This window comes from Lathamus discolor, chromosome 7, assembly GCF_037157495.1.
Source record: "Lathamus discolor isolate bLatDis1 chromosome 7, bLatDis1.hap1, whole genome shotgun sequence".
Taxonomy (NCBI): Eukaryota; Metazoa; Chordata; class Aves; order Psittaciformes; family Psittacidae; genus Lathamus; species Lathamus discolor.
The window spans coordinates 14,963,748-14,991,665 of NC_088890.1; the positions used below are offsets into that span (position 1 = coordinate 14,963,748).

The 27,918-nt window shown below is 40.8% G+C and overlaps 1 protein-coding gene across 3 annotated transcripts in view; it reads left to right on the forward strand.

The window, feature by feature from the left end:
* TAFA4 (TAFA chemokine like family member 4) overlaps nucleotides 1-27,918 on the forward strand; it is a 79,526-nt gene that overhangs the window by 23,721 nt on the left and 27,887 nt on the right. For 2 of the 3 annotated variants that reach the window (XM_065687148.1, XM_065687147.1), the window contains exons 2-3: nucleotides 1,729-1,859; nucleotides 4,933-5,048. In XM_065687148.1, coding sequence (XP_065543220.1) covers nucleotides 1,780-1,859; nucleotides 4,933-5,048 — 196 coding nt within the window. In that variant the 5' untranslated portion in view covers nucleotides 1,729-1,779. Of the gene's footprint in view, nucleotides 1-1,728; nucleotides 1,860-3,220; nucleotides 3,257-4,932; nucleotides 5,049-27,918 lie in introns of those variants that run through there. The other variant, XM_065687149.1, reaches the window with a different exon arrangement.

Here is a 27,918-nt window from a genome sequence, read left to right on the forward strand (position 1 = left end):
TTCAATTAGAATGAGTTAGAATAATCAATACTTCCTTGTCTTTTACCAGCATTTAACATGCGTTTACACACCGGGTTACACTAAAGGTAGTAGTTACCTGTAGATGCATCTACACAGTTGTTCTTTTCCTCCGTAATAAAAATTATGGAACAGACAAGCACTAAAACCTGAGTTAGTGTATTGCAATATTGATTTCTAAAAGAGCACTGTAAGATTATATATATCTATCTGTCCTATTATGAAATGGGTAAAAATGTGCCACACAACTGTTTCAGTCATTCATTACTACTCTGAAAAGCCTGTTTGTTTGCTTTTTCTCAGTAAGCTTTTTGAAGGACACTGATTATTTTATTTGTCTTTGTGGAAGGAAGCATTAATATAGGAAGGTAGTGTCTTGTCTTGAGACGTCTCTTTGCCCACATCTGGTTTGGATTAGAACTGCTGTGTTGCCGTTTCAGCTCACTTTGAAACTCTTCACATTCAAAAGCAAAAACAGAGTAAAATCTGATGAATTATAGATTGCCGGCCTGGTACCTCTTTGATTCTAGCAATTACTCTATTTTCTCAGGGTGTTCTGAACAGAAAGGAGCTGTTAAAGCCAGGTTAAATGGGGCTTTGAGAAGCCCAGTCTAGTGGAAGGGTCCCTGCCCATAGCAGGGGGGGTTGGAGCTGAATGATTTTAAGGTCTGTTCCAACCCAACCCATTCTGTGATTCTGTGAGTGTACTGAGCTAGGGATTTTCCTGTTCTTAGCTTCTGAAAGGTGTCTGCCTACACACTTTTATGACCCCAGAGATGCTTTGCCCTCCGATGGGATTGTTTTGTGCTCCTGGAAAGCAATTTTCTAATTGATCATAGGGAGAGGGAAATGAAAAGAGTGGTGGAGAAAATGAGAAAAGGTTATTGTGATCACTCTGTAGGTGAAGACCACATTATTATTGCTCTCACAAATTGCACTGTGTCACGTTTTCAATAGCAGAAGGTGAAGTTGAGCTCGGGGATAGAAATAAGAGAACAAATATAAACAATAAAAGCAAAGAGACACAAATGTCTATGAAATGGAGTGTTTGAGCTCATTATTCTGTGGAACGTGTGTCTGTACTGCTGCAGAAGTGTCTCCATTCAGTGATTTCAAAGTGTAGCTTCTGGGTATAGGTGGACTGGGTGTGAGATGTGGTGCTGGAAGCAAGTAGAGACAAAAGTGTCAGAGGGTGCAATAATGCATTGATCACACAGACACCATCTTATGGATGTGACTCTGCAGACCCTCTGCTCCTGAGGCAGCCAGACTCCAAGGGCCTTGGCCAAATCTTTATGAAGACAGGAAAAGATTTTCCCCCCTGTCTTTAATAATCTCTGGCTCAAACTGTTGGAGGTTTCACATAATGATTTGGAAACCTGCTTGCGCTATGGTGGTGTTTTAGACCTTACGGCTTTCACAGCAGCTGGGTGGCAAGAGGGCACACAGGTATAAGGACACAGTAAACTGTGTGCATGATGCTTGCAATTTCTAGTATAGAGAAGTCTGCCTGTAGTTAATGTAGTGATATTTCAGAGCTGCCTTATTACTGTTTTTCTGTGTTCTTGGAAACAAGTGAGAAGAGCAATATGACTGCTGCCTTGGATTGCACTGTAGATGGCACTGTGAAACAATGATTTTGGTAACAAAGATCTATTTCACAGTGCTATCCCAGACGTTAATCGCACTGTAATATGGCTTTCTTTCTAGGTCCCCGAAGTGAAGATTCTGAAATGCAGGGAAGTTTATTTGCTGCCGCAAATGGGAATCTGGAATAATTATGAAAAACACACTGAAATAATTGTGTTTGACTGGAACAAAATTCTTGCAAAGTCCCCAAGGTAAGAGCACTTTTTATCTTTCAAATGACACTGAAGATTTGCTGTTCTGGTTAGCAACAATACCCACTTGAATCCAACAGAGAATGAAGGCTTGACATTTCTGAAAGCGGCAGCCCACTGACGCTGAAGGGCTCAGCACCCCTTGCTGCATCTGCCTGCCAGATTTCATCTTTCCCCTGCCTTTTTTTAAGATGCTCTTGTATTTCTTTATATGAGTGGGATGAACACTTGTGCCTTGTCTACCTGCAAGGCAGACTAAACCTGGCAAATGTAGCGTTTTAATGGTACCGGAGGCTTTCAGCAGCCTTTCAGTTTGGATGTAACTAAGTTGATGCTTTGTAGTAATACACTTATTCCTGGACTTGAATATACTTAAGAAGGGTAAGGTTACCCTGTTAACATGATGAAACCTGACTTCACATTCCCTGTCTAACATCAGGTCTATGGCTTCAAAAGAATCAAACTCATAATCTGAGAAAGCTTTTGAAATCAGGTCAGCACACAGGCATTCCCACAGAGACCAGCTCTGCTCCTGCGCTGGGAATTACATGTAAACCTAGGTTTACTTACATGTTGAAATAGCAGCTGTTGGGCATGTGGTGTGTGGTTTGGGACTAAATACCTGTCCCTCCCATCAACTCACATCAGAAATAGCATGTTCAGAATGGCTGATTTGTGGTATTTATTCCAAGGGTTAAATCCTGCTTTCAGTCACATCTTGGGAAACCTGGGGGAAGCTCCCTGTCTCCGTTATGATACTACAGAGTGACACGAGAGCTGAGCTGTCCACTGATGTTTGGATCAGATTCCTGTGTTTGCTTTTAGAGCAACAGAGGGATGGTATTGCAAGATGAGCAGAGGATGACTTCCTATTTAGTGGTAACTGGTGCAGGAGTGTAAGCTGTGTGTTTCTCAGGCAGAAAGCAAGTAAACTAAGGTTAAATTCAGCTGTCTTCTCCAGAAATTAAGGTTCAGTTACCTGGAGAAGATTTGGGGGACTAAAATCTGGTTGATTTCAGAGCTTACTGGGAATTGTCCTTAGACTAGTATTGAATCAACAGCAATAACAACATTTATGCTGGTTTCACAGTGACTCAATCCCATTAGCTGCAGTAGCATTATGTGATTCAGCTGGGTGCAAGAGGTGAATTAGGGCCCATGCTTATTAGCTGAAGTGTAGCTGCTCTGAATTAGCCCTGGAGTGCTTCGTGGGACAATACTTGTAGAGTAGGCAAGGACCAGTGATGTCTTTATCTTCTGGGCTTGATTCATGCTTGGAGAAGATTCCTATGTACTGCTGCAAAAGAGCATCAGTATGTTTGTTCTTGTACTGGCTCGTTTGCATTCAGGGCGGCAGCATACTGGGCTTGAAACAGAACACCTTAAAGCAAGAAAAGGTACCTTTTTGCCAAGTCAGTCCTTAAAAGTGATTTCTTTGCATACAGTATTACATTTTCTTAAATCTGTTGACATTTTTTAGCAATATTTGTTTAGCAATATTTGTACAGCTTCTTAAAAGGGTTCATAGGTTGGATGGAGTAAAGCCTATAAGGGCGGCTGAAGGTGCTGGGTTTTTCACCAGTGTGTTTTTGTTTTCTCAGGTGTAAAACAGTGTTTGTTGCTAAAGTATATTTGTGTACAACAGGCTTTTGGTCTCAACTTTTGATGTTAATAAGTTTATTTGTGATTTGTTTGGGCTCTATCAGTGTTCCTGTTCATACACAATGAAAGAACAAAATTGGTTTGTGATGTGTGAAAGGGAAAATTATGCAAGCACTTTGAATTGGGAAAATGTGGCACCTGTTCTGGTTTTATTTGTAGACTGGTATCAGACTGAAAACAGGACCCAAGTACTTCTTTGTCTTTGGCAGTAGCGCTGTCTAAGGCATGGGGTATGGTTCTTGTCTATTCCACGATTGACTACTGGATTAGTTGAATAGACTCAAGTATTTTATAGATATCCAGATAAATATATTATTTAGGAAACACATGGAAAATTCAGAACTGGAATCTGTGGGGGAAAGAAGATCCCAAAGGACTTTTTGGTGCAAATAAGCACGCCTATGATAGGCTTACCCAAATCTCAGTATGCTGATTAACAGCACAGTAACGTCACTGCTATGAAAGCAGTATTTAGTTCAATTTATGCAAATCTATAAATTGCCTTTAATTAATTTGATGTATTCCTGCTTAAAGCAGTTGCTGAAAGTGTGGAATGTTCTATCTCGGGGTTCAACTGCGTAATGCCTACTTATGTATCACACAAGTAATAAATCATCATAACTGAGTTTAAGAAATGATTAGATTACCTTGCTATATGATGAATGGTGTAACATACAGTTGAGGGATTGAATTGTAGATATCTGCAGCAAAATGACTGAGGGTTTGTGGTCTTAGTTCTAACACTAACATAAATAAGACCAACAACATCCACCTCCTTTAGAACAAATGTTTTCTGAGGTGGTTTCTAACACCCTAAGTCCTTGCATGTTTGACTGAGGTGCTGGTTTCATGAGTGTTCAACCCTCAGCAAACTTATGAATCTCCAGGAAAATCAGCAGAAGTTGTGTGCTTGGGAGATCCAGCCAGTTCATGTGCATGGCTGTATGGGAGTTGGTAGCATTAGCAAATATGTCCTGAGAAATATTAAGTAAAAAGGACATTTTTCTGTGATGTTTCTATGACTTTGAGGGAGGTAGAGTTTAAAAATAGTAGCACAATTTATAAATATGTATAATTAGATTGGAGTGCGGATGGTTCTTAATCCAAAAAAACCCCAACCCCTTATCTCAGATTCATAGAAATGCATTGCACTCATAATGTATTATTATAAATACGTGTTTGTGGGTAATATGATGTGTGATGGCCATTGCATTGCTTCTAATTATGAAACATGCTTAACAAAGAATTGAACCCAACTAAACCATGAATATGGTTTGGTCAGTGGTGACTTGTAATAAGCCACTTTATTTTTTCTTCAACGTCTTTTCAGCTTTTCCTTCCCCACATCATTTTTATGTTATTCCCTGCTCACAATGCTCTTTCACTCAACTGCCTCCTTTTCTGCCTCCAGGATGAGATTCTGTGCCAAATCAATGCTTCTATCTGACTGGCTCTTTCTGGTCTATGTGTTAATGGTCTGCTGTAAATTGTTGTCCGCCTCTAGCCACCATCCCCGGGGGCACACAGGTAGGAGATTTTAAACTCATTATGTGCTACTGAGACCAATTAATACTACTTGCAGAATGTTAGAGCCCACTTTTTAGCAATGGATAATTGATGAGGCTGTTGACAGCATGTTATAATCAGTGCAATGGGTTAAAAATATATCAACAGAAAGAAAAATATGAGTTATTGTAATTTTTCATGGGTTTTCTCAAGTAATTTTATGTACTGAATCTCGCCAGACAGTCTTTGGAGTGACTTCATGACTGCTAGGAATTTGGGATTTGTTTTTGTTGTTTTGTTTTATTATTATCCAAAGATATTCTGAAATGCGTCTTTATCTTCTCTCTCCTAATCCAGTTGTTATCAAGAGACTTTACAACAGTATCATTGGCTCTGGTAGGCAATAGATCAAAGTCCTCAGACTTATGTTAGCCAGTTCTTTCACTTGAATTTAAACACAAATACTGAAGTGTGGTTTAGTTCAGCTTGTGGTATGCTCCTTCTTTTCCCAGCTTGCATAGTGAGCCAAACAGAAAGATAATTGCATTTAAGAGGATACACTGTTGTAGAAGGGTATATCTATCAGGCACAATGTAGTACCTTCTCAGAAAAGACAGAAATGGCTCAGAACAACTTGGATTGGCTTCATGAAGTACCAGGCTGGATCTTTGATATAATGTCTCTGTGCTAGCAGGAATGGCTTTAAGATGAAAGAGGGTAGATTTAGATTAGATATAAGGAAGAAGTTATTTTCTGTGAGGGTGGTGAGGCCCTGACACAGGTTGCCCAAAGAAGCTGTGGCTGCCCCATCCCTGGCAGTATTCAAGGGGCTTGGTGCAACCTGGTCTAGTGAAAGGTGCACTTGCTCATGGCAGGTGATCTGGACTAGATGATCTTTGAAGGTCCCTTCCGACCCAAGTCATTCGATAATGCCTTAGATCCACATGCAATGTCCTTAGCTCTGAGCCAGACTCCTGTGGGTCCGGGTCTAATGTTAGCATCCACTTCAGCTCAGCACTAGGAAGTGGGGATGCATTTGTTAGAGGCTCCATCCTCCAGATGAGACAACCTATTGATCTCTTTCCTGGCTGCTTCCTGTGATCATCAGAGGCAGGAGCTGAAGTCTCCTTATCTGGGCACCAAGATCTCTAACGTCCTGGCAAGCAGGATTGACTGTGACCTGCATACAGCTGCTGTGTCTGTCTACATGCCCATCAGCAGTGTGTGTAGCTAAGAGCAACACAAACCACCTGCTTGCCTTATCCATCACCAGCTCTGTGTGCCCTGGTGCTGTGCAGCACTCATGTGTTTGCCATAAGACACAGTCAAGGGTTATGGAGAATAACTGACATTGCTTTAAAAGCCCACAAAGTAATTTCAGAGAATACAGTGTTAGAGGATGATCCATATTATTGCTTTGCAGGTAGCTGTTATGGAAACTAGTTGAACCACTTCAATGAGGAAGGGGGCCTATGCACAATGACAAGTTAATTAGGCCCTCTTGACCTTTCCTGTAAACAACTGCTGCTCAGTAGATCATTTCAGAGCCGACTACACAGCAAAACCTGGAGAACAGCCTTCTGCAGCTTTTGTGTTTGGGGGAAGAGTCTTGTAGAAAGAAATGTTATTTTTGTCTTTTAAAAATGTACTTAGAGTGTGTACCGAAGGGAAATACCCATAATGAGGCAGTAGTGATCCTGTGTTGTAGGCTTGTAGGATGAACAATCTTTGTGTGTTATGTAAATCATGACAGTCGTTTTAACATAGCGTTTCAGAATGCTTGGCTGCATAGTTTTAATTGACACTAAAAATTCTTTCCACCATATTAAAGAAGTACTCAGATTTGACTGTAGAACACAATCAAGCTGCTTGACTGTTAAACAGATTTAAGTACTGTGCTTTCTCTGGTAGGCTAAAGAAAGATTCTGCTTTTCATTAATAGTTTGGTCACAGATTATGGAACTCTTTTTCAAATAGATACCCTTGAAGCTGGGACATTCATGCATCTTTTTACTTTGGTATCATATTCTTCCCCAAACATGAGCTTTTCTTATGCATATGTGGAAGCGATCCCATCCCACTTTATTATTTCATGTAGCAATGAAACAGTCGCCCCATTTTTTGATTCTCCAGCTCTCTGTGTCTGTTCTATGGCATCATAGAGCATTCAGAAGGCTTTGGGGGCTCTCCTCAAGGGGCTTGTGTTTCCCAGCCTCATTTTATCTTTGCTGTTTGATTGACCTTCTAATGTATGATCAGATGGAATCTGATATGTGAGCAAGACAGTGTCTGGCTCACCAGGAAAGCAAATAATTTAGCTGTTTTAGTGTAGCCTGTTTTGTGGAAAGCAAATAATTAGCCTCCTTTGTTTAGTACAAATTAGCATGTTCTTGGATGGCAATTGAGATAACATTCTTCCATTCAATAGACAACATGAATATTTTTCAAAGTAAAATGTCCTGAAGCACATCAGGGGGATGAATTCAAGCTTTGGGTTTAGCAAAGCCTTTGTCTGGTGTCCCTTAGGTCAAGGAGCTGTAACCTGACAGGGGTGTACTGAGGTGGGAAATACGAGCTGTTTATGAGACTGGGGTCTTTCAGGGGGGTCTGGGTTTTAAGAACACATTGTGTCTGCTCCCGAAAATGAGTGTGTTTCAAGCTATGTACTTGCCATCACAAGTGGCTTTTGAAAGAGTGCTTACTCATCAAGGCTAAAGAAGTTTATTAGCTACGAGCAGGCAATAGAATTTAAGAAGTGCAGATTGACTTCTTTCTTTTCAAAATACTGCCATTTTTAAGGACCCTAATCTGGGAAAAGACAGTTATTGACTTTGGTCATGTTACATGGTGCCTGAAAGAATGACATTCGACAGCTGTCTCTGCAATATTCAAGCAGGAACAGAGACTAGATCTTTAAGGACCCAATAACCATTCTGTTTCTGAAAAGTGGGAGAGAATGCCACTGAGCAATCACTTTGACAAAAAAGGGCCTCTCCACTGTAATAAAGTGTAAGACAGAGCTGGCTCCTTCTTTTGTTCTGCAAAATATTCTCCACCATCTAATAACTGTTAGTGAAGAGACTGTTCAATCTAGGAAGCCAATCCAGCCATTGCTTTGAAGCAGTTTGGATCTTGAGCCCAGCTCGGAGGCCACGGACTGTTTTTCATTCAAACACTGTAATTGCTTTGAGTGGCAGAGTTAACTAGGCAAAAGGTAGAGAGAAATGTTCCTTCTCATTACCATTAGCTCACTGAAGATGCTGCTCATGCAGATTATTTCAGCAGGCTTCCTGTAAGTCTATGTAGAGGGGATACGTCAGAATATTCATCTGACTTTGTGGCTCTGAATTACCCTTGTAAAGAGTTTGTCTTTTGCACTGACAGTAACTGAGGGAATCATAAGCACGAACCTTACAATGGCTATTTAAAATTGGGCAGTATTTCAGGCTCCCAGAGTACCTAACTGATACCAATATAACTATCAATTCCATGCTGTGCTGAATGAAGCAACATACATTTAGTAACAGAAGAGATTTGTTTCCACCTCACTGCTATAAGTCAGGATCCACACATGATGAAGCATTGAAAAGACACTTCCTCAGGTCACCTCACGGCAGGACTGGACTTGCAGACCATTAATTGGTATAGCCAGCTGAGCAGTTTCTATCATGAATTAACAGTGCAGCTTGGCTTTTCTGAGACTGCTGCGTTTTATGTGATGATGCTCACCTGAAATGCTGCCAGCCTCCTTCTACTTGCTGAAAGTTCTAGATTTTTTGAAAGCCCATTATTACTAATATGCCTGGAATCCATGTATTTAATGAACACCCGCCTGCAGTTTTAAGCAGGGCCAAAGTTGTCTCTGAATTGTTTTACTCAGTTCGAGTTTTCTTTTTTCTTTGTGATTTCAAGTGAAGACATCAGTGGTAATGCAGCTGGTAGTATTTTGCTTGCTTGCTGCACCTGCAGGGTGGTGCAGATCATAGGGAGAAATCACTGTCCATGTTTGAGTGCACTGGGGTCTGGCCAACCGGAAGAGTAAGTAGCAACTTCTTTTCATGGAGTTTATTCCTTGTTTCGCTGCAAGACTGTTTTATTTACTGCATTATTGGAGGTTAAATGGCACAAGCCTTGTTAAAAGTGGCAGTGGCAAGCAAATATGCATGACTAGAGACTGAGAAGTGTGTTTGGGAGGGAATTGTCACCAGCCTGAGCTGTTGTAAACTCTATGTCTTTGCTTAGTGAAATCGAGCTGAAAGTTTGTAATTTGCTGCCTGGCATCTTAGACACGATCTCCAGCAACCAGAATGCTGCCCTAACTGGTTTTCAGAGGGCCAGTGATTTCCATCACCTGTGAAAGGCAAGCTTCTTTTGTAGACTCTGCTGAGCAGGGCCTGAAGTGAGACCTGAGATAATTTTCTGGGATTCCATGAATGTTCTCCTTCGTTTTCTTCTGATTGATGCTTGAACAGGGAGAGACATGTATTGAAGGGCTTGGCTTGGCTAAGAGCAATCTGAGCGGATAATGCAGCAATGCACTTGATGCAGAAGACAAAACCTCTCATCGCTGCTGCCCCCTTTCTGCCCTAGCTACTGCTCACAGAAAACAATCCTTTTCAGAACGTGTCTGTCTCTTTTTTGTCCTTCTTTGGTTGCTAACTGAAGAGGTGCTGATCTAACCTATCAGAGGGATGGGCAAAGTCACTTGTTTGTCATAAGAAATAGACCTCTTGTCATTTGGTAGTGGCAAGTATTGTATGTACGTGGACCAGAGGCCAAGATCTATCCTTGACAGATCCACACCAGACCTGCTGAAAGCAGTACAGAGGGTATGTGTTGAATTAGGTGTTTAATAATTCTTTTCTGCATCCCAGACAACACGGAGAAGTCAGTACTTTGGAGGAGTGGAAGAATCACCCCCCTAAACCTCCATACCACACTGGGAAGTACATACTTCATTGCCCTTTATTAGGCAGTGAGGTAGGACTAGCAACCTATGATAGGTAAAACCTGGATGTGTTGTCACTCTGGGGTGCGTGATCAGTCAGATAGGCATCAGATGAAGAAATGAACATCACAGTAAAGGCATTCAGTGATGCTGTTGGACTGGACCCAGGGGCTGAGTGGCAGGTGGGCATAAATGATGCTGAGAACATCCCAGACCTGTTCCTTTATGCACAGAAAAACAAATCGTGTGCTGAGGTGTGTATCAGACGCTGGTTTGGTTTGGAGGACCCCCCACACACACTTTTTTAACTCTGAATGTGAAATGTCGGTGTCAGCTGGAATTCAGAACTGTCAGCACCTTTTGATCATGTTTTTTGTTTCAGGTGGTTTGATAGACTGCATAGTTCTGCATCTATTGCAGGTTTTTACAGCTTCTAGGAATTTGTGGACAGGATCCTGGCCCTGTTGGAGTCAGAGGAAAAACTCGTTCTTTATGCAGGCTCTAGGACTTTACCTGCTTAACTGAATGCTGTGTGTGTGGAAAAAATGCAGCTTTCTCTTAGAAATATTGCTACTTTCAAGGAAAAAGGGGAAACCCAGGCTTCTTGTTCTCCCCTTATTTTGGGGTTGGAGCATCATTGTCAGTGATATCGGGTAGCCACGGGCTTGGTTCCCAGTTCCACCAGAGGGCTCTGCAAGGCAGCGAAAGGGGATCCATTGCATAGTCACAGATGGGCACCCCTCTTACATTCCCCTGATTTACGGTAACTGTGCATTTTACTAATTAGAATTATGAGTACTTTGTATTTCAACGGGTCAGGTGTGGTTATTGCACAATAAACCTTAGCCCTCTGTTCTGTTTAACTCCTTTTATGTCTTAATGTTTTATTCAGCGTGCTATTTATGTGTTTTATTATCCACCTTCTAAATATAGGGTAGCTACAGCATACAGCCCTGGCTGTAATCTCTTCGAGTAATAAGGTAGGCAAAGCAATTCAATTGAGGAATAGGTTCCCTTTAAGACAAAAAGGAGTGAAGTTCACTGTGTGTTTTGTTGGTGTATTTATTTTAGAGAAGGAAGAGGCAGAAATACTTCTTATTTTCCTGATTTCTGCCCACCCCCTTAAATAACAATGGGAACTTTTAGGACATATGACAGATTTTGACAATGATTTCAATTTGGATGCATAGCTGTGTTATCAGTAAAGAGCCAATTCAGTGGTAATCTAGTCTTTTATAGGGTAAAATGTAGCTTCTGGTATCATTTTCCATGAATGGAATGTGATTGTCTATGAAAAGATTTTCATATTCCAGGGAGTTGGGGGCTGTGTGTGGAATTACAGACAAATCAGTGAATGTGCAGGTTTTGCACGTCATATTTCATTATATTTCAAAAGGGGGGGATGGACCATGTTCTGCAACAAAAAGAAGATGGAGTTTCATTTACCACACAGGTGGCCAAGTCCAGTATATCAATTGGTATAGTAGGAGATTGAAGCCAAGTTCTTTTCTGCAGTATCAAAGTGACCTTATTTTAAAGCCATTGGAGAAAGCTTGTGAAAACACTGTCTTTATTTTATTCATTTTACATTGACAGGATCATTTTTTTACACAGCTGTGATCTCAAATAAATGATAGTCTTTATATTCCATTGACCAACATTCTAGCCAAGAAAGCTTTCTTTGCTCTTTGTCTTAATCTTTTCTTTGTCTTAATCTTTTTCTGAATATATTTCTCCCAACCTAGAACTTATATTTCCAATATAATAATTTTTTATTATATATATTTTATATACAGGCTTCTGCTAATGTGGGGAGAAAGAAATGGTTGGATAAGTGATAATCCACAAATAGGATGGAAAGCATCTTGTCCTGAGCGTTCAGCTGGGGGAAGTGATGCAGGAAAAACTGGAATGTGTTCTGCTCAGGAGCTCTACTCTGGGTTTACATGGAGGTCAACACTTTGAGTCGTTAGGAGGATAGATGCTTGAGTAATGAAGGCACTAGATTGAAACGTGAAGGAATTGTATTGAATTCCTTGCTCTGAAATGATTAAAAGTCCTTCCTAAGATGAAGTCCTGACCTTACTGAAGTGGGAGTTTGTGATTCTTCTGTGATTTAGTTTCCAGCCTGCTCTGAATATGTCATATGGTTTTTTGGCCCCAGCAGAAAAGTTAGACTTCATAGTTATGATTTTATGAATGCTTAAGCCAGTCATTTTTACAGAATTCGTCAGTGTTTTGCAAATCACTGCCATTTTAAGGGTTGGAAAGTGCTTTAGGGCCTGTTCTGATATTGATCAACTTGCCTGTGTTTGCTGCATGGGCTGTATTGCCACAGCCTTGGAATTACATTAATTGTAATAGGAGCTCAGAGTCTGTCCCAGACTTAAAGTCCAATTTCAATGTAATTGTAAGGCCTTGTGCCACTGGAGAGTTTCATCCCAAAGGAGTGACTGCACAGGCTTGAATAAAAGTCCACAGAAATGGATAGCAGTTTCTGCTGATTCAGTGATTTAGACTTTGTGTCTACTTTTGTCTGTGCTGTCAGATGAAGGGGCATTCAGAAGCAGGTTTGGACATGCTGACCCTCTGTGCTGGCTTCCATTTGTGCATGGCTTTGCTGTTGGTGGGTACAAAATATTCACCCTATATTTACAAGCAGGAAATTAATTGTCATACTTGGCTGTAGCAGCAAATGCACCTCCTAATCCACTCAGACTGTGTGAAGAAGTGCTCAGCTCTGCTCTCATGCCAAGCACAGTATTTTCCCCTGCCAGAGAGCTGTCCCTCAACATTAGCTTGAAAGTTTACAGTGTTGATGTGTCTGCTTTCAAGGACATGTTTGAACAAGCATTTCTTCTTAGAAACCAGAAAACATTTAATTAATAATGGAAGAACCTGGAGACGGAGGTTTTTTTGACTAACATATAAGTGTTTTGTTGGCGGAGCACCTCCAGATTGCTGCCGATAGCCCTTTGCTGCAGCTGTCTGTTTATCAGTGTTTGGCAGCATTCTTGCATTCCTTCAGGAGAGTAACAACTGGTAGAGGACAATGGATTCTGAATCAGGGGATTAAAGATGTCTTGTAGGGTTCAGCAGGGTAATCTCCCCTCATCAGCCTGGAGATGCTATCCATCAGCACAGGAGTGGAGGCTACATCTGATATTCATTACCTTCCACCGTGGCAAACTTTAACAATACCCCCCAAATGACAGAAGTTATGAGTAGAAAATTCTATGGTCAACAGTTCTATTGCTTAGTGCTTGACCTGCCTTTATTATTTTGTCCCCTTTCTTTATTTCTTCTCTGTTTCTGTGATGGGCATCATCCATATGCCTTGCACATGATGGTTGCTATTTTTGTTTTAAGAAATAATGACCAGGTAAGTTTGAGGCAGGATTCCTCTTAGCTTTACTTACTGCTTGCATTTTCCTTATATCAGTTCTTCCACTGGCATCCTAAGATGCAGTGAATATTTTGGAATAAACAGTTTTCTTTTACCGTCTTTTTTGCACAGAGACATATTGCTGCAAATTATCTTGGTGTGTTGTATGTCTGGAGTGGAATGGCAGGATCTGTGTGTAACAGAACATGATCGTGTTAACCAGTCTTTGTATGGTTTTGCATGTAGCTGATTTTAGTTTCATGGTGGCTGTTGATGCCTGATAGCAAAATGAAATTGTAGGCAATTGTAAAGCAAAAATTGAAATGTATCAAGGTAGGCTTTCCTGTGCATCTGATTTTCAGTTTGGTTGAGAAATCTTATCTCCTGTGCTCTGAACATCTTTTCTTCCGTAGCTCCTTTTTCTGTGGGAGGTTTCCTTTTACATAGCAGGAAATAAAAGTTGATAGAGGGCATGCTGACCTTCTTCCTTTGTGCTGCCCCTGGATTGGCACTGGATGGGACATGAAGATGAGGGTATTCAAGGGCTCTGAGGTGGCATTAGCCTACTTTGTTAGAGTACAACTCTGTTTCTGCAACAGTGCAAAAGGGGAGAGAGGAACTGAATGCAAGTCTCTCATTCATAGCTACGACCTTTGTGAGGTACCAGATTGGATTCAGTGCTCTTCCTAACCCAATACACAGCACAGTGAAAGACAAAATTGCTTGGAAAAAAGCATAGAAGTATCTGTTTTCCCTATAAATATTTATTTACAGCTGTTTTATACTACCCTATACACCATACAATATGAAAGCATCAAGGCTTTCTGACATGTTCCCTCCTGCTGCAGTCCCAGTGATGTTTGCATAGTCTGGTGATAGAATAAGAAGTATATTGAAACACTGGAAGTTATGGAGCCAGATTACTGTATTTCATGAATAAGCAATAATCGTGAAAACATTTTGTGCCCCTCTCCACCAATTTTATCTCTAAAATGAGGCAAATTAAATACCTTGTCACCCAAAGGAATGGTGCTTGTCCTCTTATGACTTACTGTTTTGCAGAGATGCCCTCTTCAGAGGCGATCAGAGGGGAAGATCTTTGACTGTATATCATCACTGATGTTTGTTGCTACTCCTATGTTTTCTTAGATCATCTTTAGAAAATATAATTTACTGAAAGTATGAAACTCAAGTCAGAGCATAATTTGAAAGAAGTGTAAATTATGTCAGTTGGCAGAAATCATGCCAGAAACATGAGTGTCTGGCCCAAATTGTGGGTAAGCTGATGATTTCTGTCTATTGAGTCCTTCCAGCAGATGCTGATATTCCTCCAACTGGAAAAAAACAAATCAAACAAAAAAAACCAACCAAGATTAAAGCAACAGAAATATCTCATCTAAACCATGAATGTAGAAAGAGGTCCCCACTGTTCTCTAGGTGTAACTGGTTGGAGTTGGCACTGTTGGGTTACTGAGGAATTAATGTGTAACTGATACTTGTATTTTCAGTGTTTTTAAATGTGTCTTGCCTTTTAAGACTGTCACTTGCTTGACTGTGTGTCCCAAGGAGTAGCCTGGTTTTGGAAGTGGCTGCTCACAATGGAGGTTAATAATTAGCTTGGGTTGATTTCCAGATTTTGTTGAACCTCCAAGGTTTCAGGAATGGGGAGGGAACAACATAGTGGATTTTATTATCAGTTCTATGCTTTTTCTTTTCTTTTGTTTGAACTACATAGGAAAAAAGCACTAGTTAGGTGCTGAATTTGGAAATACTATGGCAGGCATCCTATTTTTCTCCCCCTGCCACACACTATTTTTACTGGAAATACAAAAACCACACAAGTTTGTATTGACATTCTTTAGAAATGGACTAAAATTCCTTCCCTTAGCAAAGTGCAATTTACTGCAAGGGATGCCACAGTCCCCAAACAAGGAGCCAGGATAATTAGCCTGCAACTGACAAATAAGTCTGCTATGCTAATGTAAAGAAACATCCTTTTATCAGACTCTATCACATGGTAGCTTGTGCCAAGCTAAAGAGAAAAGAGAGTTTACTCTCAAACTATAGCCTCTTCTGGGGGAGCATCTAATCCAACTCTGACTATGGAAAGCATTTTCTTGACCCTTCCCCAGTATCACAGGATTTGAATTAACTGAATTCTGGATCTGAATCAAGGCGTGAGCAGGCTTTTTTGCAAAATCACTTCCATTTTTCCGTAGCGAGAACTGTGTCAAAACAGCATTAAAAAGAGCTATGGCTGCAGAATGACCAGTTTAGCAGAGGGATAAAGGTGGTCCAGCATTCTCTGTGTTGCCTCTCAGCAAAAGAGAAGGGTCTTTGCCCCAAGTGCTTCAGTCTAAATAAACAGTGATAAGCTGGAATAACTCTACTCTGGCAGCCAGGCTCACTGAAAGCAAAGCAATACAAGGTGTTTGTCAGCAGAACATGAAGTGCTTTACAAATGAAGTGTGATTATTCTCCTTTAACAGATGGGGGGCTGAAACATGCATGTGTGCATGGTGAATGCTTCCAGATCTTGGGAACAAATTGGACTCAGTTGCAGAGCAGTGCCAGAGGTCACATTGAGATTGCCTTGCCTGTGACTTGGTGGCTGGGCTACTATTTGTGCAAACAGCGCAGAGCAATACTTAAATACCATCACTGCGCTGTGCTGGCCACCTACAGTGAGGGCATACACCTATCAAAGCTGACAAGTGATTGTTAAGCTCCTTCCTAAACTTATTTACAGTATTTCCTAGTCCAGAGTCCATTAGATGACTTGATCGAAAGGCCGTGTAAAGAAATTCAATTTTTTAATCATTAGTAACATTTTGCATTGAGTGCTAAATACTTCGTTCTTACAGATAGTGAGTTTTGCTCACTGTATTTTTTTAATGGAGTATGCATGGGCTTTCAGTCTGTTAGATGGTAAACAGTATTAGCAAGGTCATTGCATGACCGAGGAAAAACTACATGTTGTGAGATGATAAATTCAATCAGGGACAAGCCATGGAAAGATGTCTGGTTTATAGCAGCCTCAGCAGATGGTTATTATGAGACAGCGGATACTGCTAATTGCCACTGCTCTTACATTAGCATGTTCGCTAAGAACTGGTTTGCCACTTGCCTGTGGGGATGGGGAGAGAAGTGGGGTCCTTCTGTCTGTGACAGGTGACAAGACTGTCCATTCAGTACATAGAAAACCAGAATGCCAGGGCTTCTCTTCCACTTCGGTCCTCCGGCAGTTCTGATGGCTCTAGTAGGATCTATCTTAGGGGGTGCCCACAGCACTCTGGCATGGCGCAGTTGAAATGACTGGTTGATAGCATCACTCTTCAGGGATTGCAGTGTCTGAGCTTCTCCAAGGACAAGGGCAGTACCATTCCTCACCACCATTTGACCAGCCACAGTAGTAGAAACCTTAAAAGTACAATCAAGTCCCAGGGCAGAACCAAGATGTGTAACATTCTGGCTCACACAAAACCAGTAAGGTGTTTTTAGTGTGACACTATTTCCCTGTGAAGTCGGAGTGACTGCTTAGTTGAAGAATGAGATTACAGGATTAAATAAAAGGAAAAGTACTTTCAATTTATGGTAGGGATACCAGACAGGGTGAGAAGCACTAAAGGAAGATGCTGATCACTGGAGTTATCTGTGTGCTGCGTTATTTTTAGAGGCCTGTGTTGTAACAGAAGAGTTACAGTAGCATATGAGGATATATTTCAGATCTTAATTCCATTTTGACTTAAAAGATTTCTTAAATACCCCTGTCTTTCAACTTTCTCTTTATTTTTATTCCTGTATCTGTTTAAAAAGCAGTAAGTACTTGTTTGGGTTTTCTTTAAAGGTCAGTGATGTTATACTGGAAATAAAGCATTAAGAAAAGAATTGATGAATATAAAAAGACAGTATGAAATACACAAGGAAAAACACTGTGCTCCAATAAGAGTGTGAATAAAGAACAACATCCAGTTGCAAAACGTTCTCTGGGGCAAAGAGAGCTACTTGTTACTTTTTGCATAAATCTGATGACTTAAGCTCTCCACTCTGTGAAAGGAAGATAATGTCAGGCTGATTGATAGGATGAACAGGACATGACAGTCTTCAAGGAAGAAGAAATACAGAAATCACTTTCATCAGAGACAGGATCTCATGATGTTGTTGGACACTTGATAAGCTAATTGAAATTCAAAAATCACATTCAATGATGAAATGAGAGGGAGACAAATAGGTCTGAGCTAATGATTACATACCCTCTGGACTAGAATTGGAGATTAAACATTGTGCATTTTCAGTTAATTCTGCGTCCTGTATCCAAATAAGTGTTAAAGTTTAAAACATGATGAAGCAGTAACCTGGAAGAAGTGTGCAAAGGCTGAGATTATTCTTCATGTTATGTACTATGCAGGTCTTGTCTATGCAATGTTTGTATGGCTGTGCAAGTTCTGTATGGCTTTAATGCTATAGTTAATTACTTTTGAAAGAAAAATAGGCTTTTTGTGTTTTGGTATATGCTTGGTTTGGGTTTTATTGGTACAAAGGACAATTATTTACTGACAAAACATAGTTATCTTAAATTAATCCTTCTGACATTAAGCATCGAGAGTGTCCTGGGCCTGGGTGTCTTGCTCAGAGGGAGATGAATAGAACATATGGCAGAAAATAAGGGCAGATATACTTGCAGTTTCTTTGTAGAAATCTGACTTGGGGTCTAGTGCAATGTATAGCACATGCTTAGAGGGCAGCTCTAAGTTTGGTCAGTGATTCCAGTAGAATACTGTTTCTAGCACCCAGGATTTCCTGGAGGGTAGAGGGGCTCTGACTGTATCCTGATTTTCAGGAAGGTTACATGGACAAAGGAGACCACATGTCAGTTTTTCTGACTGCTATACGCATACCAAGATAATCAAAGAGTTAGGCTGATGTGGATAAGTCCTCGGTACTTAAACCAGATGAAATGTGAATTATGATTCTTCCATTCTGCTGATGGTTTAGCTGGATGTCAATACTGGTAAATGATGTTTATGGGAACAGTTCATCTGCAGGTACCAAAAAGAAAGCATCATCCCCTTTGTGAGGTGGATCGAGAACTGGTTGAAAGGAAGAAGGCAGAGAGTTGTGGTCAATGGCGCAGAATCTAGCTGGAGGTCTGTGACTAGTGGAGTCCCTCAGGGGTCGGTGCTGGGACCGGTGCTGTTTAATATTTTCATCAATGACCTGGACGAGGGAACTGAGTGCACCCTCAGCAAGTTTGCTGATGACACAAAACTGGGAGGAGTGGCTGACACACCAGAGGACTGTGCTGCCATTCAGCGAGACCTGGACAGGCTGGAGAGTTGGGCGGGGAGAAACTTGATGAAATTTAACAAGGGCAAGTGTAGAGTCTTGCATCTGGGGAAGAACAACCCCATGTACCAGTACAGGTTGGGGGTTGACCTGCTGGAAAGTAGTGAAGGGGAAAGGGACCTGGGGGTCCTGGTGGATAGGAGGATGACCATGAGCCAGCAATGTGCTCTTGTGGCCAAGAAGGCAAATGGCATCTTAGGGTGCATTAGAAAGGGAGTGGTTAGTAGGTCAAGAGAGGTTCTCCTCCCCCTCTACTCAGCCTTGGTGAGGCCACATCTGGAATATTGCGTCCAGTTCTGGGCCCCTCTGTTCAAGAAGGACAGGGAATTGCTAGAAGGAGTCCAGCGCAGAGCCACAAAGATGATTAAGGGAGTGGAACATCTCCCTTATGAGGAGAGGCTGAGGGAGCTGGGTCTCTTTAGCTTGCAAAAGAGGAGACTGAGGGGTGACCTCATCAATGTTTACAAATATGTAAAGGGTAGGTGTCAGGATGATGGAGCTAGGCTTTTTTCAGTGATATCCAGTGATAGGACAAGGGGCAATGGGTGTAAACTGGAGCATAGGAAGTTCCACGTTAACATCAGGAAGAACTTCTTTGTTGCCGACCACTATATCACTACAGCTGTTTGGAATAGCTCTGTGTAGTGGGATTTGATGCTGCTGATAAAATGATAATTTTATGTTCCTTGTAGTAATTTTACAGGAAATATTATAAAGGTGTGAAAAATATGGACATAAGCAAGAGTCAGTCTCAGCAGCATCTCATGGTTTCAGAAAGCAGTGTCCTGATTGTGCAGCCAAACCACTGAGGAAAGCTCTGTCTTTTCCTCTCTCTGAGTCTGATGTCAGTCCACTTCCCGCTGCTTTCCCCCCATTCTCCTTGATTTGCTGGAGAAGTTCTTGTGTATTGATGTCTTGCTGTAGAGTCCTATTAGCATCAGAAATCTATCTTCTTCATAAATTGCCCTGTAGACTGTACCCTGACAATTTGAGTTGGCTTTAAATTGTTGTCATTGCCTCTGCTTCATCATCCACAAGTAATGATGTTGATAATGAAAATGTTATGCTATCATTTATGAACTCTGAGGCCCTCTGTTATCTATGAGGACATGCTAAGTAGATAGCAGAGTATCAGAGTCCCATTTTGCTCCACACATCTATATTCAGAGCTCCCAAGTACTGAAACAAGGCAGACAGGGGCTTTGAAAGCCAGGTATAACAAGATATTTGGTACCTATCACAGCAGAGTAGCAGTCAGTAGGATTTTTCAAATGCATTTGAGAGGTAGTTGCTGAACTTCCAGTTTAACTGCAATGAAATTTGTAGGTTTGAAAACCTGAAATTTGTGATGGTATAAGCTGAGACCCTGCAAGTTAGAAAGCTCTGTGCAACCATTCCTCTGTCAGCTCCAGCATCTTGAAACAGCTAAACAGCTGCAGGATAGAAGCGAATCAGGTCCGTAGAGTGATTTCACAGGCAGCACCAGCAATGAGCCAGGGAGCAGAATGCCTCTATTGTCCTTGTGCAGGAGTAGCAGACTGTTACAACAGTTTCTTATTCGGCACCTACTTTATTTTACTTTCTCTGAAGACTTTTCTCTTTGATGGCATTGGCAGAGAGGCGCAGCATAAGCATCAATCTGACAGCAACTCGGACTCAGCCCTTGTTAATCGTCGGTCTTTACTCCAGTGCTATCTACTCGACCTCCCCACTGGATGGCAGCAGCAGAACACATCCATGTGTTCCCTTTTTTGTCTAAAGTAATGGGACTGTCCAGGTTAGAATATATTCTCCCAGCTTTCTTGTGACTTTCTCCCTATTTAATCCTCTGTTATTAGCCTCTGGGTATCCAGGAAAGGCACAGCTTGGTCTTCAGTGTCCTCTCACAGCGTCCAAGAATGCAGATTGTTGTACTAGATCATCAAAGGGGCAGGGGCCGGAGTCAGCCAGGGAGGAAGTGATGTGCCCTGTACCTAGTGTGGGTCAGACTGCAGCAATGACCAGCTCAGCTTGCTGAATATCAGGTAGAACTTTGCCTGGAAAGAGAACTGAGACTGAGCACTTCCCTTCCTATTTTTATGAGGTTATATCAACAGCGATTAAAACAGGCAGGTATTTACCTCCAGATAGCGTGGACACATTTCCCACTGCTTAAGGAATGATCCTCATCTTAGCAGGCTTTGTAATTAGATTTGACCTTGAGCAATCACACATTCCTTATGTTACTTGAAGCATTGTTTGAATTTTTGGGTCTATTTAAAATGTAAATTGTGTTACTTAAAATTTATAACAAGATCTTGTGCAGCATTGTACCTTTAGAAGCACAACATACTACTCAACTAAATGTCCTGATTTTATGCTGAGTGCTCAGACCTACGATACTTTATATGTATGCAAGAATTGAAATGGGATCCAGCTCACCTGCAAGGCTAACAATTCATTAAGATGAAAATGTGGGCAGTTCACCTTAGTGTCAGTGCTGCTTTCTTCAGCTATCTGTGTGTCTGGTCTGTACAGTATGGGGAAAAGAGATCTGTACAGTGAAAGCTCTCTGCAGTATGAGAAAGTCCCACAGAAATTAAAATATCAAACCTGCTTTCATTGGGGGTGATCCTAAGTTTAAGAGGAAATTCTTGTATTTACTAGGGCGTGAATATGGTATTAAGTGGGTAGGCTGAAGATGGTGCTGTTCTAAGCAGGAAACTAGAGATTAAAACACAGACTATTTACTCAGGGCATCAGAGCCTATAAGTGCTGTAGCAGTGACATCCGGTGACTGGATTGTTATCAGTAATCCCACAGTAGTTCCTTTTGGATATGTAGTAGAGACTTAATACCAGCTACAGGTCCTAGTGATGGTACTAGGCAAGAATGTGGAGATAATAAAGTGAGGAAAATTGTTATGTGGGAAGAAATGCAATCTTGGAGCTGGTACAGGCTTGGTCTCTGTTGTGGCCTTCGATCTTGGAATGAAACAGGATTTTGACAGCTTGTTCACCTCCTTCTCAACTTGCTTGCAGATACGGTGACACAAACCTGTCTGAAATTTACCAACACAAGCCATGTGCACTGGCTGAGTGCATCATCTGATGCTGCACAGTGGGAATTGAGGCTGTTTGACTTATGGGACTCTCCCATCTGTTGAATTTATCTGGTTGGCTTAAAAGCCTAAAGGGAAAGTCACTTCGAAGGCAGATTTGTTAGAAATAGAGATTTCTTAATTAGGGTTAATTGTGTCATTCAGAGGAGGTAACTGGTTAGCTATATTAATCTAGCTCTCTGATTCACCCTTTGGGAGTGAATATCCCAAAGACACAAATACACCTCTGTATGTCCCAGGTGGCAGATGATGGAAGATCCAGGGAGAGGACAGAACATCGCTAGCTGGCAGGCACACGAAATAATCCATATAAAATTGGGACTTCAAGGGGAATTTTGAAATAGACATAGATATGTACTCGGATTTTTTTACATACAATCACTAAGAAATGATACAGCATAATCAAGAGGTGATTTATGTAGTTGTAATAGTTGCGTAAAAAAGGCTGCTGTGAAGTAAATACCTATGTTGGTGTTCTTGTTCCAAGTACTGGGATTAGCCGCAGGTAGCAAGAATGATGTTTTGGTTTTTTGTCATGAGCAAGTTGTTTCTTCTTTCTCTTTAGTTGTCTGTTCCATTTCCGTTTGCTGTTGTGATACTTGTCAATCCAATAGTCCAGCATGTTCTGAATTAATTATGGAGTGTTTCAGAGTAAATAAAACTGGGAGTGTTGCAGAGAACAAGAGGTGGCTGAGTCTTCTGTGTTTAGTGAGATTGTTTAATTCGCAGTGCTTCCCAGAAATGGAACCATGTGTACACCTTGCATTTCAAACACCTCTTAAGCCTGAAAGCCTGAAAGTTCCTAATGGAGCAGGATATACATAATTTTACAGTCCCTCTGTTACTGACTGTTCCATTAGGTTTTGATTATTAGCTGACAGCCTATGAGTGAGTAGCAACAAATGCTGAATATGAAAGGTCATTGACCCAGGAGCACTGAAAACACCTTTTAGATACTTCTGAAAATCATATCTCTCTGCAAAGTCTAACTCTTGTTACTTCACTTTTACTATATGAGCGATGCCACTCCTCATGCTGATATGGCAGGGAAACACCAATGACAGCTTGCCTATTACATCTCTTTAATCTTGTTTCATGTTCAGTGGCAAAGTTATAAAGTGTATTTAGCAGGATCCCATAAATAATTGCAAGCCGAGAACAGAATAATGATGGAAATTGACTGTTTAGTTAGCCGGATCATGTAACTGCAATGTGATGTGTTGCCAAGAAGGACTTAGTCCAGGTTGCTCACGGAGTTGCTGTTTTGAACCTCCTTGAAACCTGGAGGAAGCCTAATTTGGGAAATGTTATGGGTTTCTTTATGTAATAGTTCTAAGAAGCCATGCCCCCTGTGACCTAATTATGTCACCTGCACCTGCACAACTTTGTACTCATGCAGGAGCGCCACAAGGAATGTGAGCTTTGTAGTGATTTTTTTCCTGTAAATTGGATTTCATCTTTTCTTTCTCTCCCCTCCCACTACAAGCTGCTGATTTCAGTGTTTTACTTGAGGTCGGAGGCTCCACTGCTTTTTGTTTTGGGTTTGGCTGTGGGCTTTTGTGTTTATTTGGTTGTTTTTTCTCCAAAAGCAAAGGTTGTAATGATAAAACTCATTTGTCTTTTTAATCTTCACCTTGTAATTAGAGCTAAGAGAGGCTGGGAAGAGATGCCAGGCGAGTAAGCTCTTTTCCTTTAAAAGCTCTCTGGGCATGTAACTGAGTCTTGGGAGAGCTTTAAAGGAAAGCAGTAATGAAAATCCTGCAGAAAAGGAAAAATAAGCCAACAAAATTAAAACTTAAATGTGCTATTTTTATTAGGGACTGGGGTTAAAAAAAGACTCTAGTACCTCCTGGGTTTGTTCTCAGATAAAACATTTGAATCACTAATTATATTTAAATATTCTTTATGTGTGGATGAGCTTCCCTTTTTGTTTCTGCCCCAGTGATTTCCCCAGTACTGAGACTTTAGATGATTGAAGATTATGTTGATCATACTTAGAGATTTTGGAATCATTTTACCTCAGCTTTGCTTGAAAATAAGGCTGTACTTACTGTGAAATCAGTAATTGTCATGAAGTTTTGGTTTTGTAGAAGGCAAAAGCCCCAAAGTACAGCCCCCAACTTACTTAAATGCTGGAAACAGGATAGCTGTGGAACTTAGGCACATGGATCTCAGAAGGTGTTCAAAAATACCACCTTTCACTTGAGCAGAGCACTGACTTAGAAACAACCCATGGTCATGGTCATCCATGTTTATAACAGAAAAGGTGATGATGCTGGTAGTGGTAGAGACTGAATGAAAAAAGGCTGAGGCACCATGGCTGAAGTAACAGTGTTTATCATGCTATTGGGCAGGATTCTGCATTTTTAAGTCAGTAGCTCTCCAACGGTTGAGCAGCTCAAAGCTGCGTTCATGAATGGATCTGCTGGCAGGATTACTCTAGCACAGCAGAATCCTTGTTTCTAGGAAATGCATACATAAAATTTCCATTATTTGTTCCCTTCTGAATGAATGTAACACCATTAGTGCAGTGAACTCCAAAGCCTTCGCTTTGCCAACTGATCTTCTCAGAGTCCCATGACTTCCGCTCAGATTTTTCCCTTCATCTTTAACAGCCTTTGTTGTATAAATACTAGTTTGTAGAGTCAAAACAATGACTATGAACACTGCTCTGAAATAGTCAGAGATATTGCAGAGCTAAGCCATATTTTTCATTGGCACATCATGCTATGCACAAGGCTTACGGTTTTGCATTCTGTTTATGAGAAGGAACATAAGCCTCACCTTGTGCTCACATTCCTGAGGACAAATGAAAACAAATGGCTTGGATCAAGATTTTATTGATAAACAACCAGTTAAAAATGAAACTCAAGCCCTTTCTTACTTACGAAAGACTAGCTTTTAGGCTTTTTAAGGAAGAGACGTCCAGGTGAATACACTGGGTCTTAGCTGGTATTACTTAAAACTGCATTAGTTCCCTCCTCCTCAGGTGGGGTTGTGAATGGTTACTTTTCCATCATTTCTCTCTTTGTGATTGGGTGTGGAATATTGCAGAAGTGGTTTTCTCCCCCTGTTGTTTAATAAATATCCTTTAGGTTTTTTAAAGTGATTTGGGCCTTTTTCACTGTTTTCAGTGGCTTAGTGAAGGCTGCTTTCTGCACTGTCTTAGCTCGAGGCCAAGGCTGAAGATCAAAGTAACACATCATCCATGGTCTGAAGAGAGAGGAGGACAAATAGCAGCTGTGTTTTGTGAGCTGCATGGTAGATGATGTGAATTTTTTCCTATATTTCTAAGCCTGAACTTTGGAAACAAGCAATATTCCCATTTATCAAGGGTGTTTTAGAATCACAGAATGAATCATAGAATAGTTAGGGTTGGAAAGGACCTGAAGATCATCTAGTTCCAACCGCCCTGCCATGGGCAGGGACACCTCACACTAAACCATCCCACACAAGGCTTCATCCAACCTGGCCTTAAACACCGCCAGGGATGGAGCACTCACAACCTCCCTGGGCAACCCATTCCAGTGCCTCACCACGCTAACAGGAAAGAATTTCCTCCTTATATCCAATCTAAACTTCCCCTGTTTAAGTTTTAACCTGTTACCCCTTGTCCTGTCACTACATAGTTTTCAACTATGCGTCTTTCTTACATGTATTAGATTTTCCATTGATGTCAATGAAGTCAATGGGCCTGACTTTGTTATCTCTTCCTTCATGCAGTCACTGTTCTCGTATAACTGCTATCATTTGTATGTTAGCAAGCAGCTGTAAACCTCTGTTCCTTATTACTCCCTTGTAACTCAGTGCTATGATGCAGCTCAGCATGCAGATTTTTGAGTAAGGAGAGGCAATAGTTTTCAACATAAACAAGTCCGCTGGGTCACATTAACCTCCTTCAGTCTCTGTGTTAAATAATTAAAATAAACTGGGTAGCGTTTAGCTATATGTATTTAGCGGCTTACTGGAGGAGCTTATTCAATATCCTAACGCAGTGTCTTAAACCTTTCTGAGCTCCAGGTTCCCTTATTAAATATTTAGTGCATAGTGCTGAAAAAGTCAGGATTTGCTTTGTTTTTCAGAGGCAATTACTATTCTCAAAATTCCTTTAGCCTTTAAAATACTGGCCATCTATAAACAGTAATTTTCTCTAGTTGTCATTTCTTGCCACCAAGGTCTATTTTTCACTTGTACCAGTCTTAATAGTACCCCAAGAACAAACACTTGCAGAAGGCTCTGCAATGCATCCCTGCCGTATTGTATAGAACCACCTCAAATACCTTTATAAGCAATTAATTTGACAGCAGCCTCTTTGGATAGAAAGAAGATGTGTGTCAGCTGCTGACTGTGGTTTGGAGACATCAATATTTCTCCCCTTCTGTTTCCAGAACTGTCAAAATGAAATTAGTTAATTGGTGAGTATTTTTATGTAGCTGCTCTGGGATAGTAATTACTGGTGACAAGAGCTTCTGGATGTGCACTAACACAGTACAGCAAAACCTAGAATTTGAAAATATAAGACAGTATCCTGCACTACTATTATGACTTGACATTTTACCATAGCCTGCCCTGCTAGAGATTCAAACCTTCAAGTTCAAGGTCTTCTTGCCAGGAGAGAGAAGATTTTACTTTGTACACAGTGGAGTTTTATAAGACATACCATACAGCTGCGCAAAGGCAGCTTAGTGGATTAAAATAGCATCAGTGATATCTCTTGTCTCTAGGGTAATAAGTTATGAGCAAAACAAAGACCTCCAGGAAGGGATTTTGTTTCTGTGGAGTCTCTATTAGATGATAGTGTATAGTAAACAAATAACAAATTGTTTCACTGAGTCCATTCTCATTTTGCCTAATTGCCTGTCTTGGTTCAGTCCTGCGGAGATAAGACATAAGCCACCTCGTATTTATTTTTACACCCAAGGCCTGATTGCTTACTAAAAGAAGCCGGACTATGCGTTTTCTCTTTGGCAGTAGCTGGAAACTTGGCACTTTGTGCTACAGGTTCTCATGTAAAGATTTTAATTCAGCACTTTCCATGCTGTTCCATGGTCTGAAGTGGCAACTGAGAGACCCCCTTGTTCAGGTCCAGTAAAAGCATCAACTTTGTAGTGTAAAGGTCTCTGGACAAGCCATTTACAGAATGCTGCAAAGAAAGATGTTTTATGCTTCTAAGCAGTAAGCCTCCATAAACTGCCTGTGTCCCTTGAAACATAAACTATCTCATAATCTACCTGTATCAAATGCTTAAAATTACTTAAAAGCTAACAAAGGATGAGGTGTTAGACTGGCATCAGGTTGAATCTCTGCATAGTTTCTATTCATTCCAGTAACGTCCATCCACCTCTAGTCTGAAACTTACCTGTTTTTAAACAATGAATCATGACCAGTCATGATACTATTATAGTATTAGGAAGGATGTGTGAGAAATTCCTTTAAACAAGGTAGTCCCAGGTTTTTACTAGACACTTCATGGAAAATATGACTGTTTTTTTCCCTGTAGGGTTTTCAGGCTTCATGGGGTCTCCATTAACAGACTCTTCCTTTTCTCTACTGTATTTTTTACTGAAATTTGATGGACATGTAAAAATTCAATTAAAAAAAATCCCTCTGATTTAAATTGACAGGAACATTAAAAGAAATATAAATCTATTCTCACCCAATTTCAGTGTTTTTTAAATAACAATTTATTACCAAAGTTCCTGATAAAATGCCCATGATTTTAAATAAATAAAAAAAGGAAAACCCAGTTATGACTGTGCCTTTTAAATCCAGACTAGAAAATGCATTCCTGCAGGAGATAAATGATGCTGGTTTTCCTAGTCTATTGAAAGTAGCTGTCAAGTCTGTTGCCAAATAACACGTCTGATTTCATGTCTAATAGTTAGCAAAATTTAACGAGTACAAACTGAAAGCCAGAATAGCTCCCGGTAGGAGGGTAGTTGACTTCTTCTTTTGACACACCCCGTTGTTCATTTGATTCTAAGAGATACCTATAGGTGGCCATTCAGTCCTCTCAATGCCTCTCCTGTGTTCAAGAATGAATGTGGAGCCAGGGCACCTTGGAAACGAATCCACCCTAGCTCACAGCCTGAATAGATTTCAAGAGGAGGGA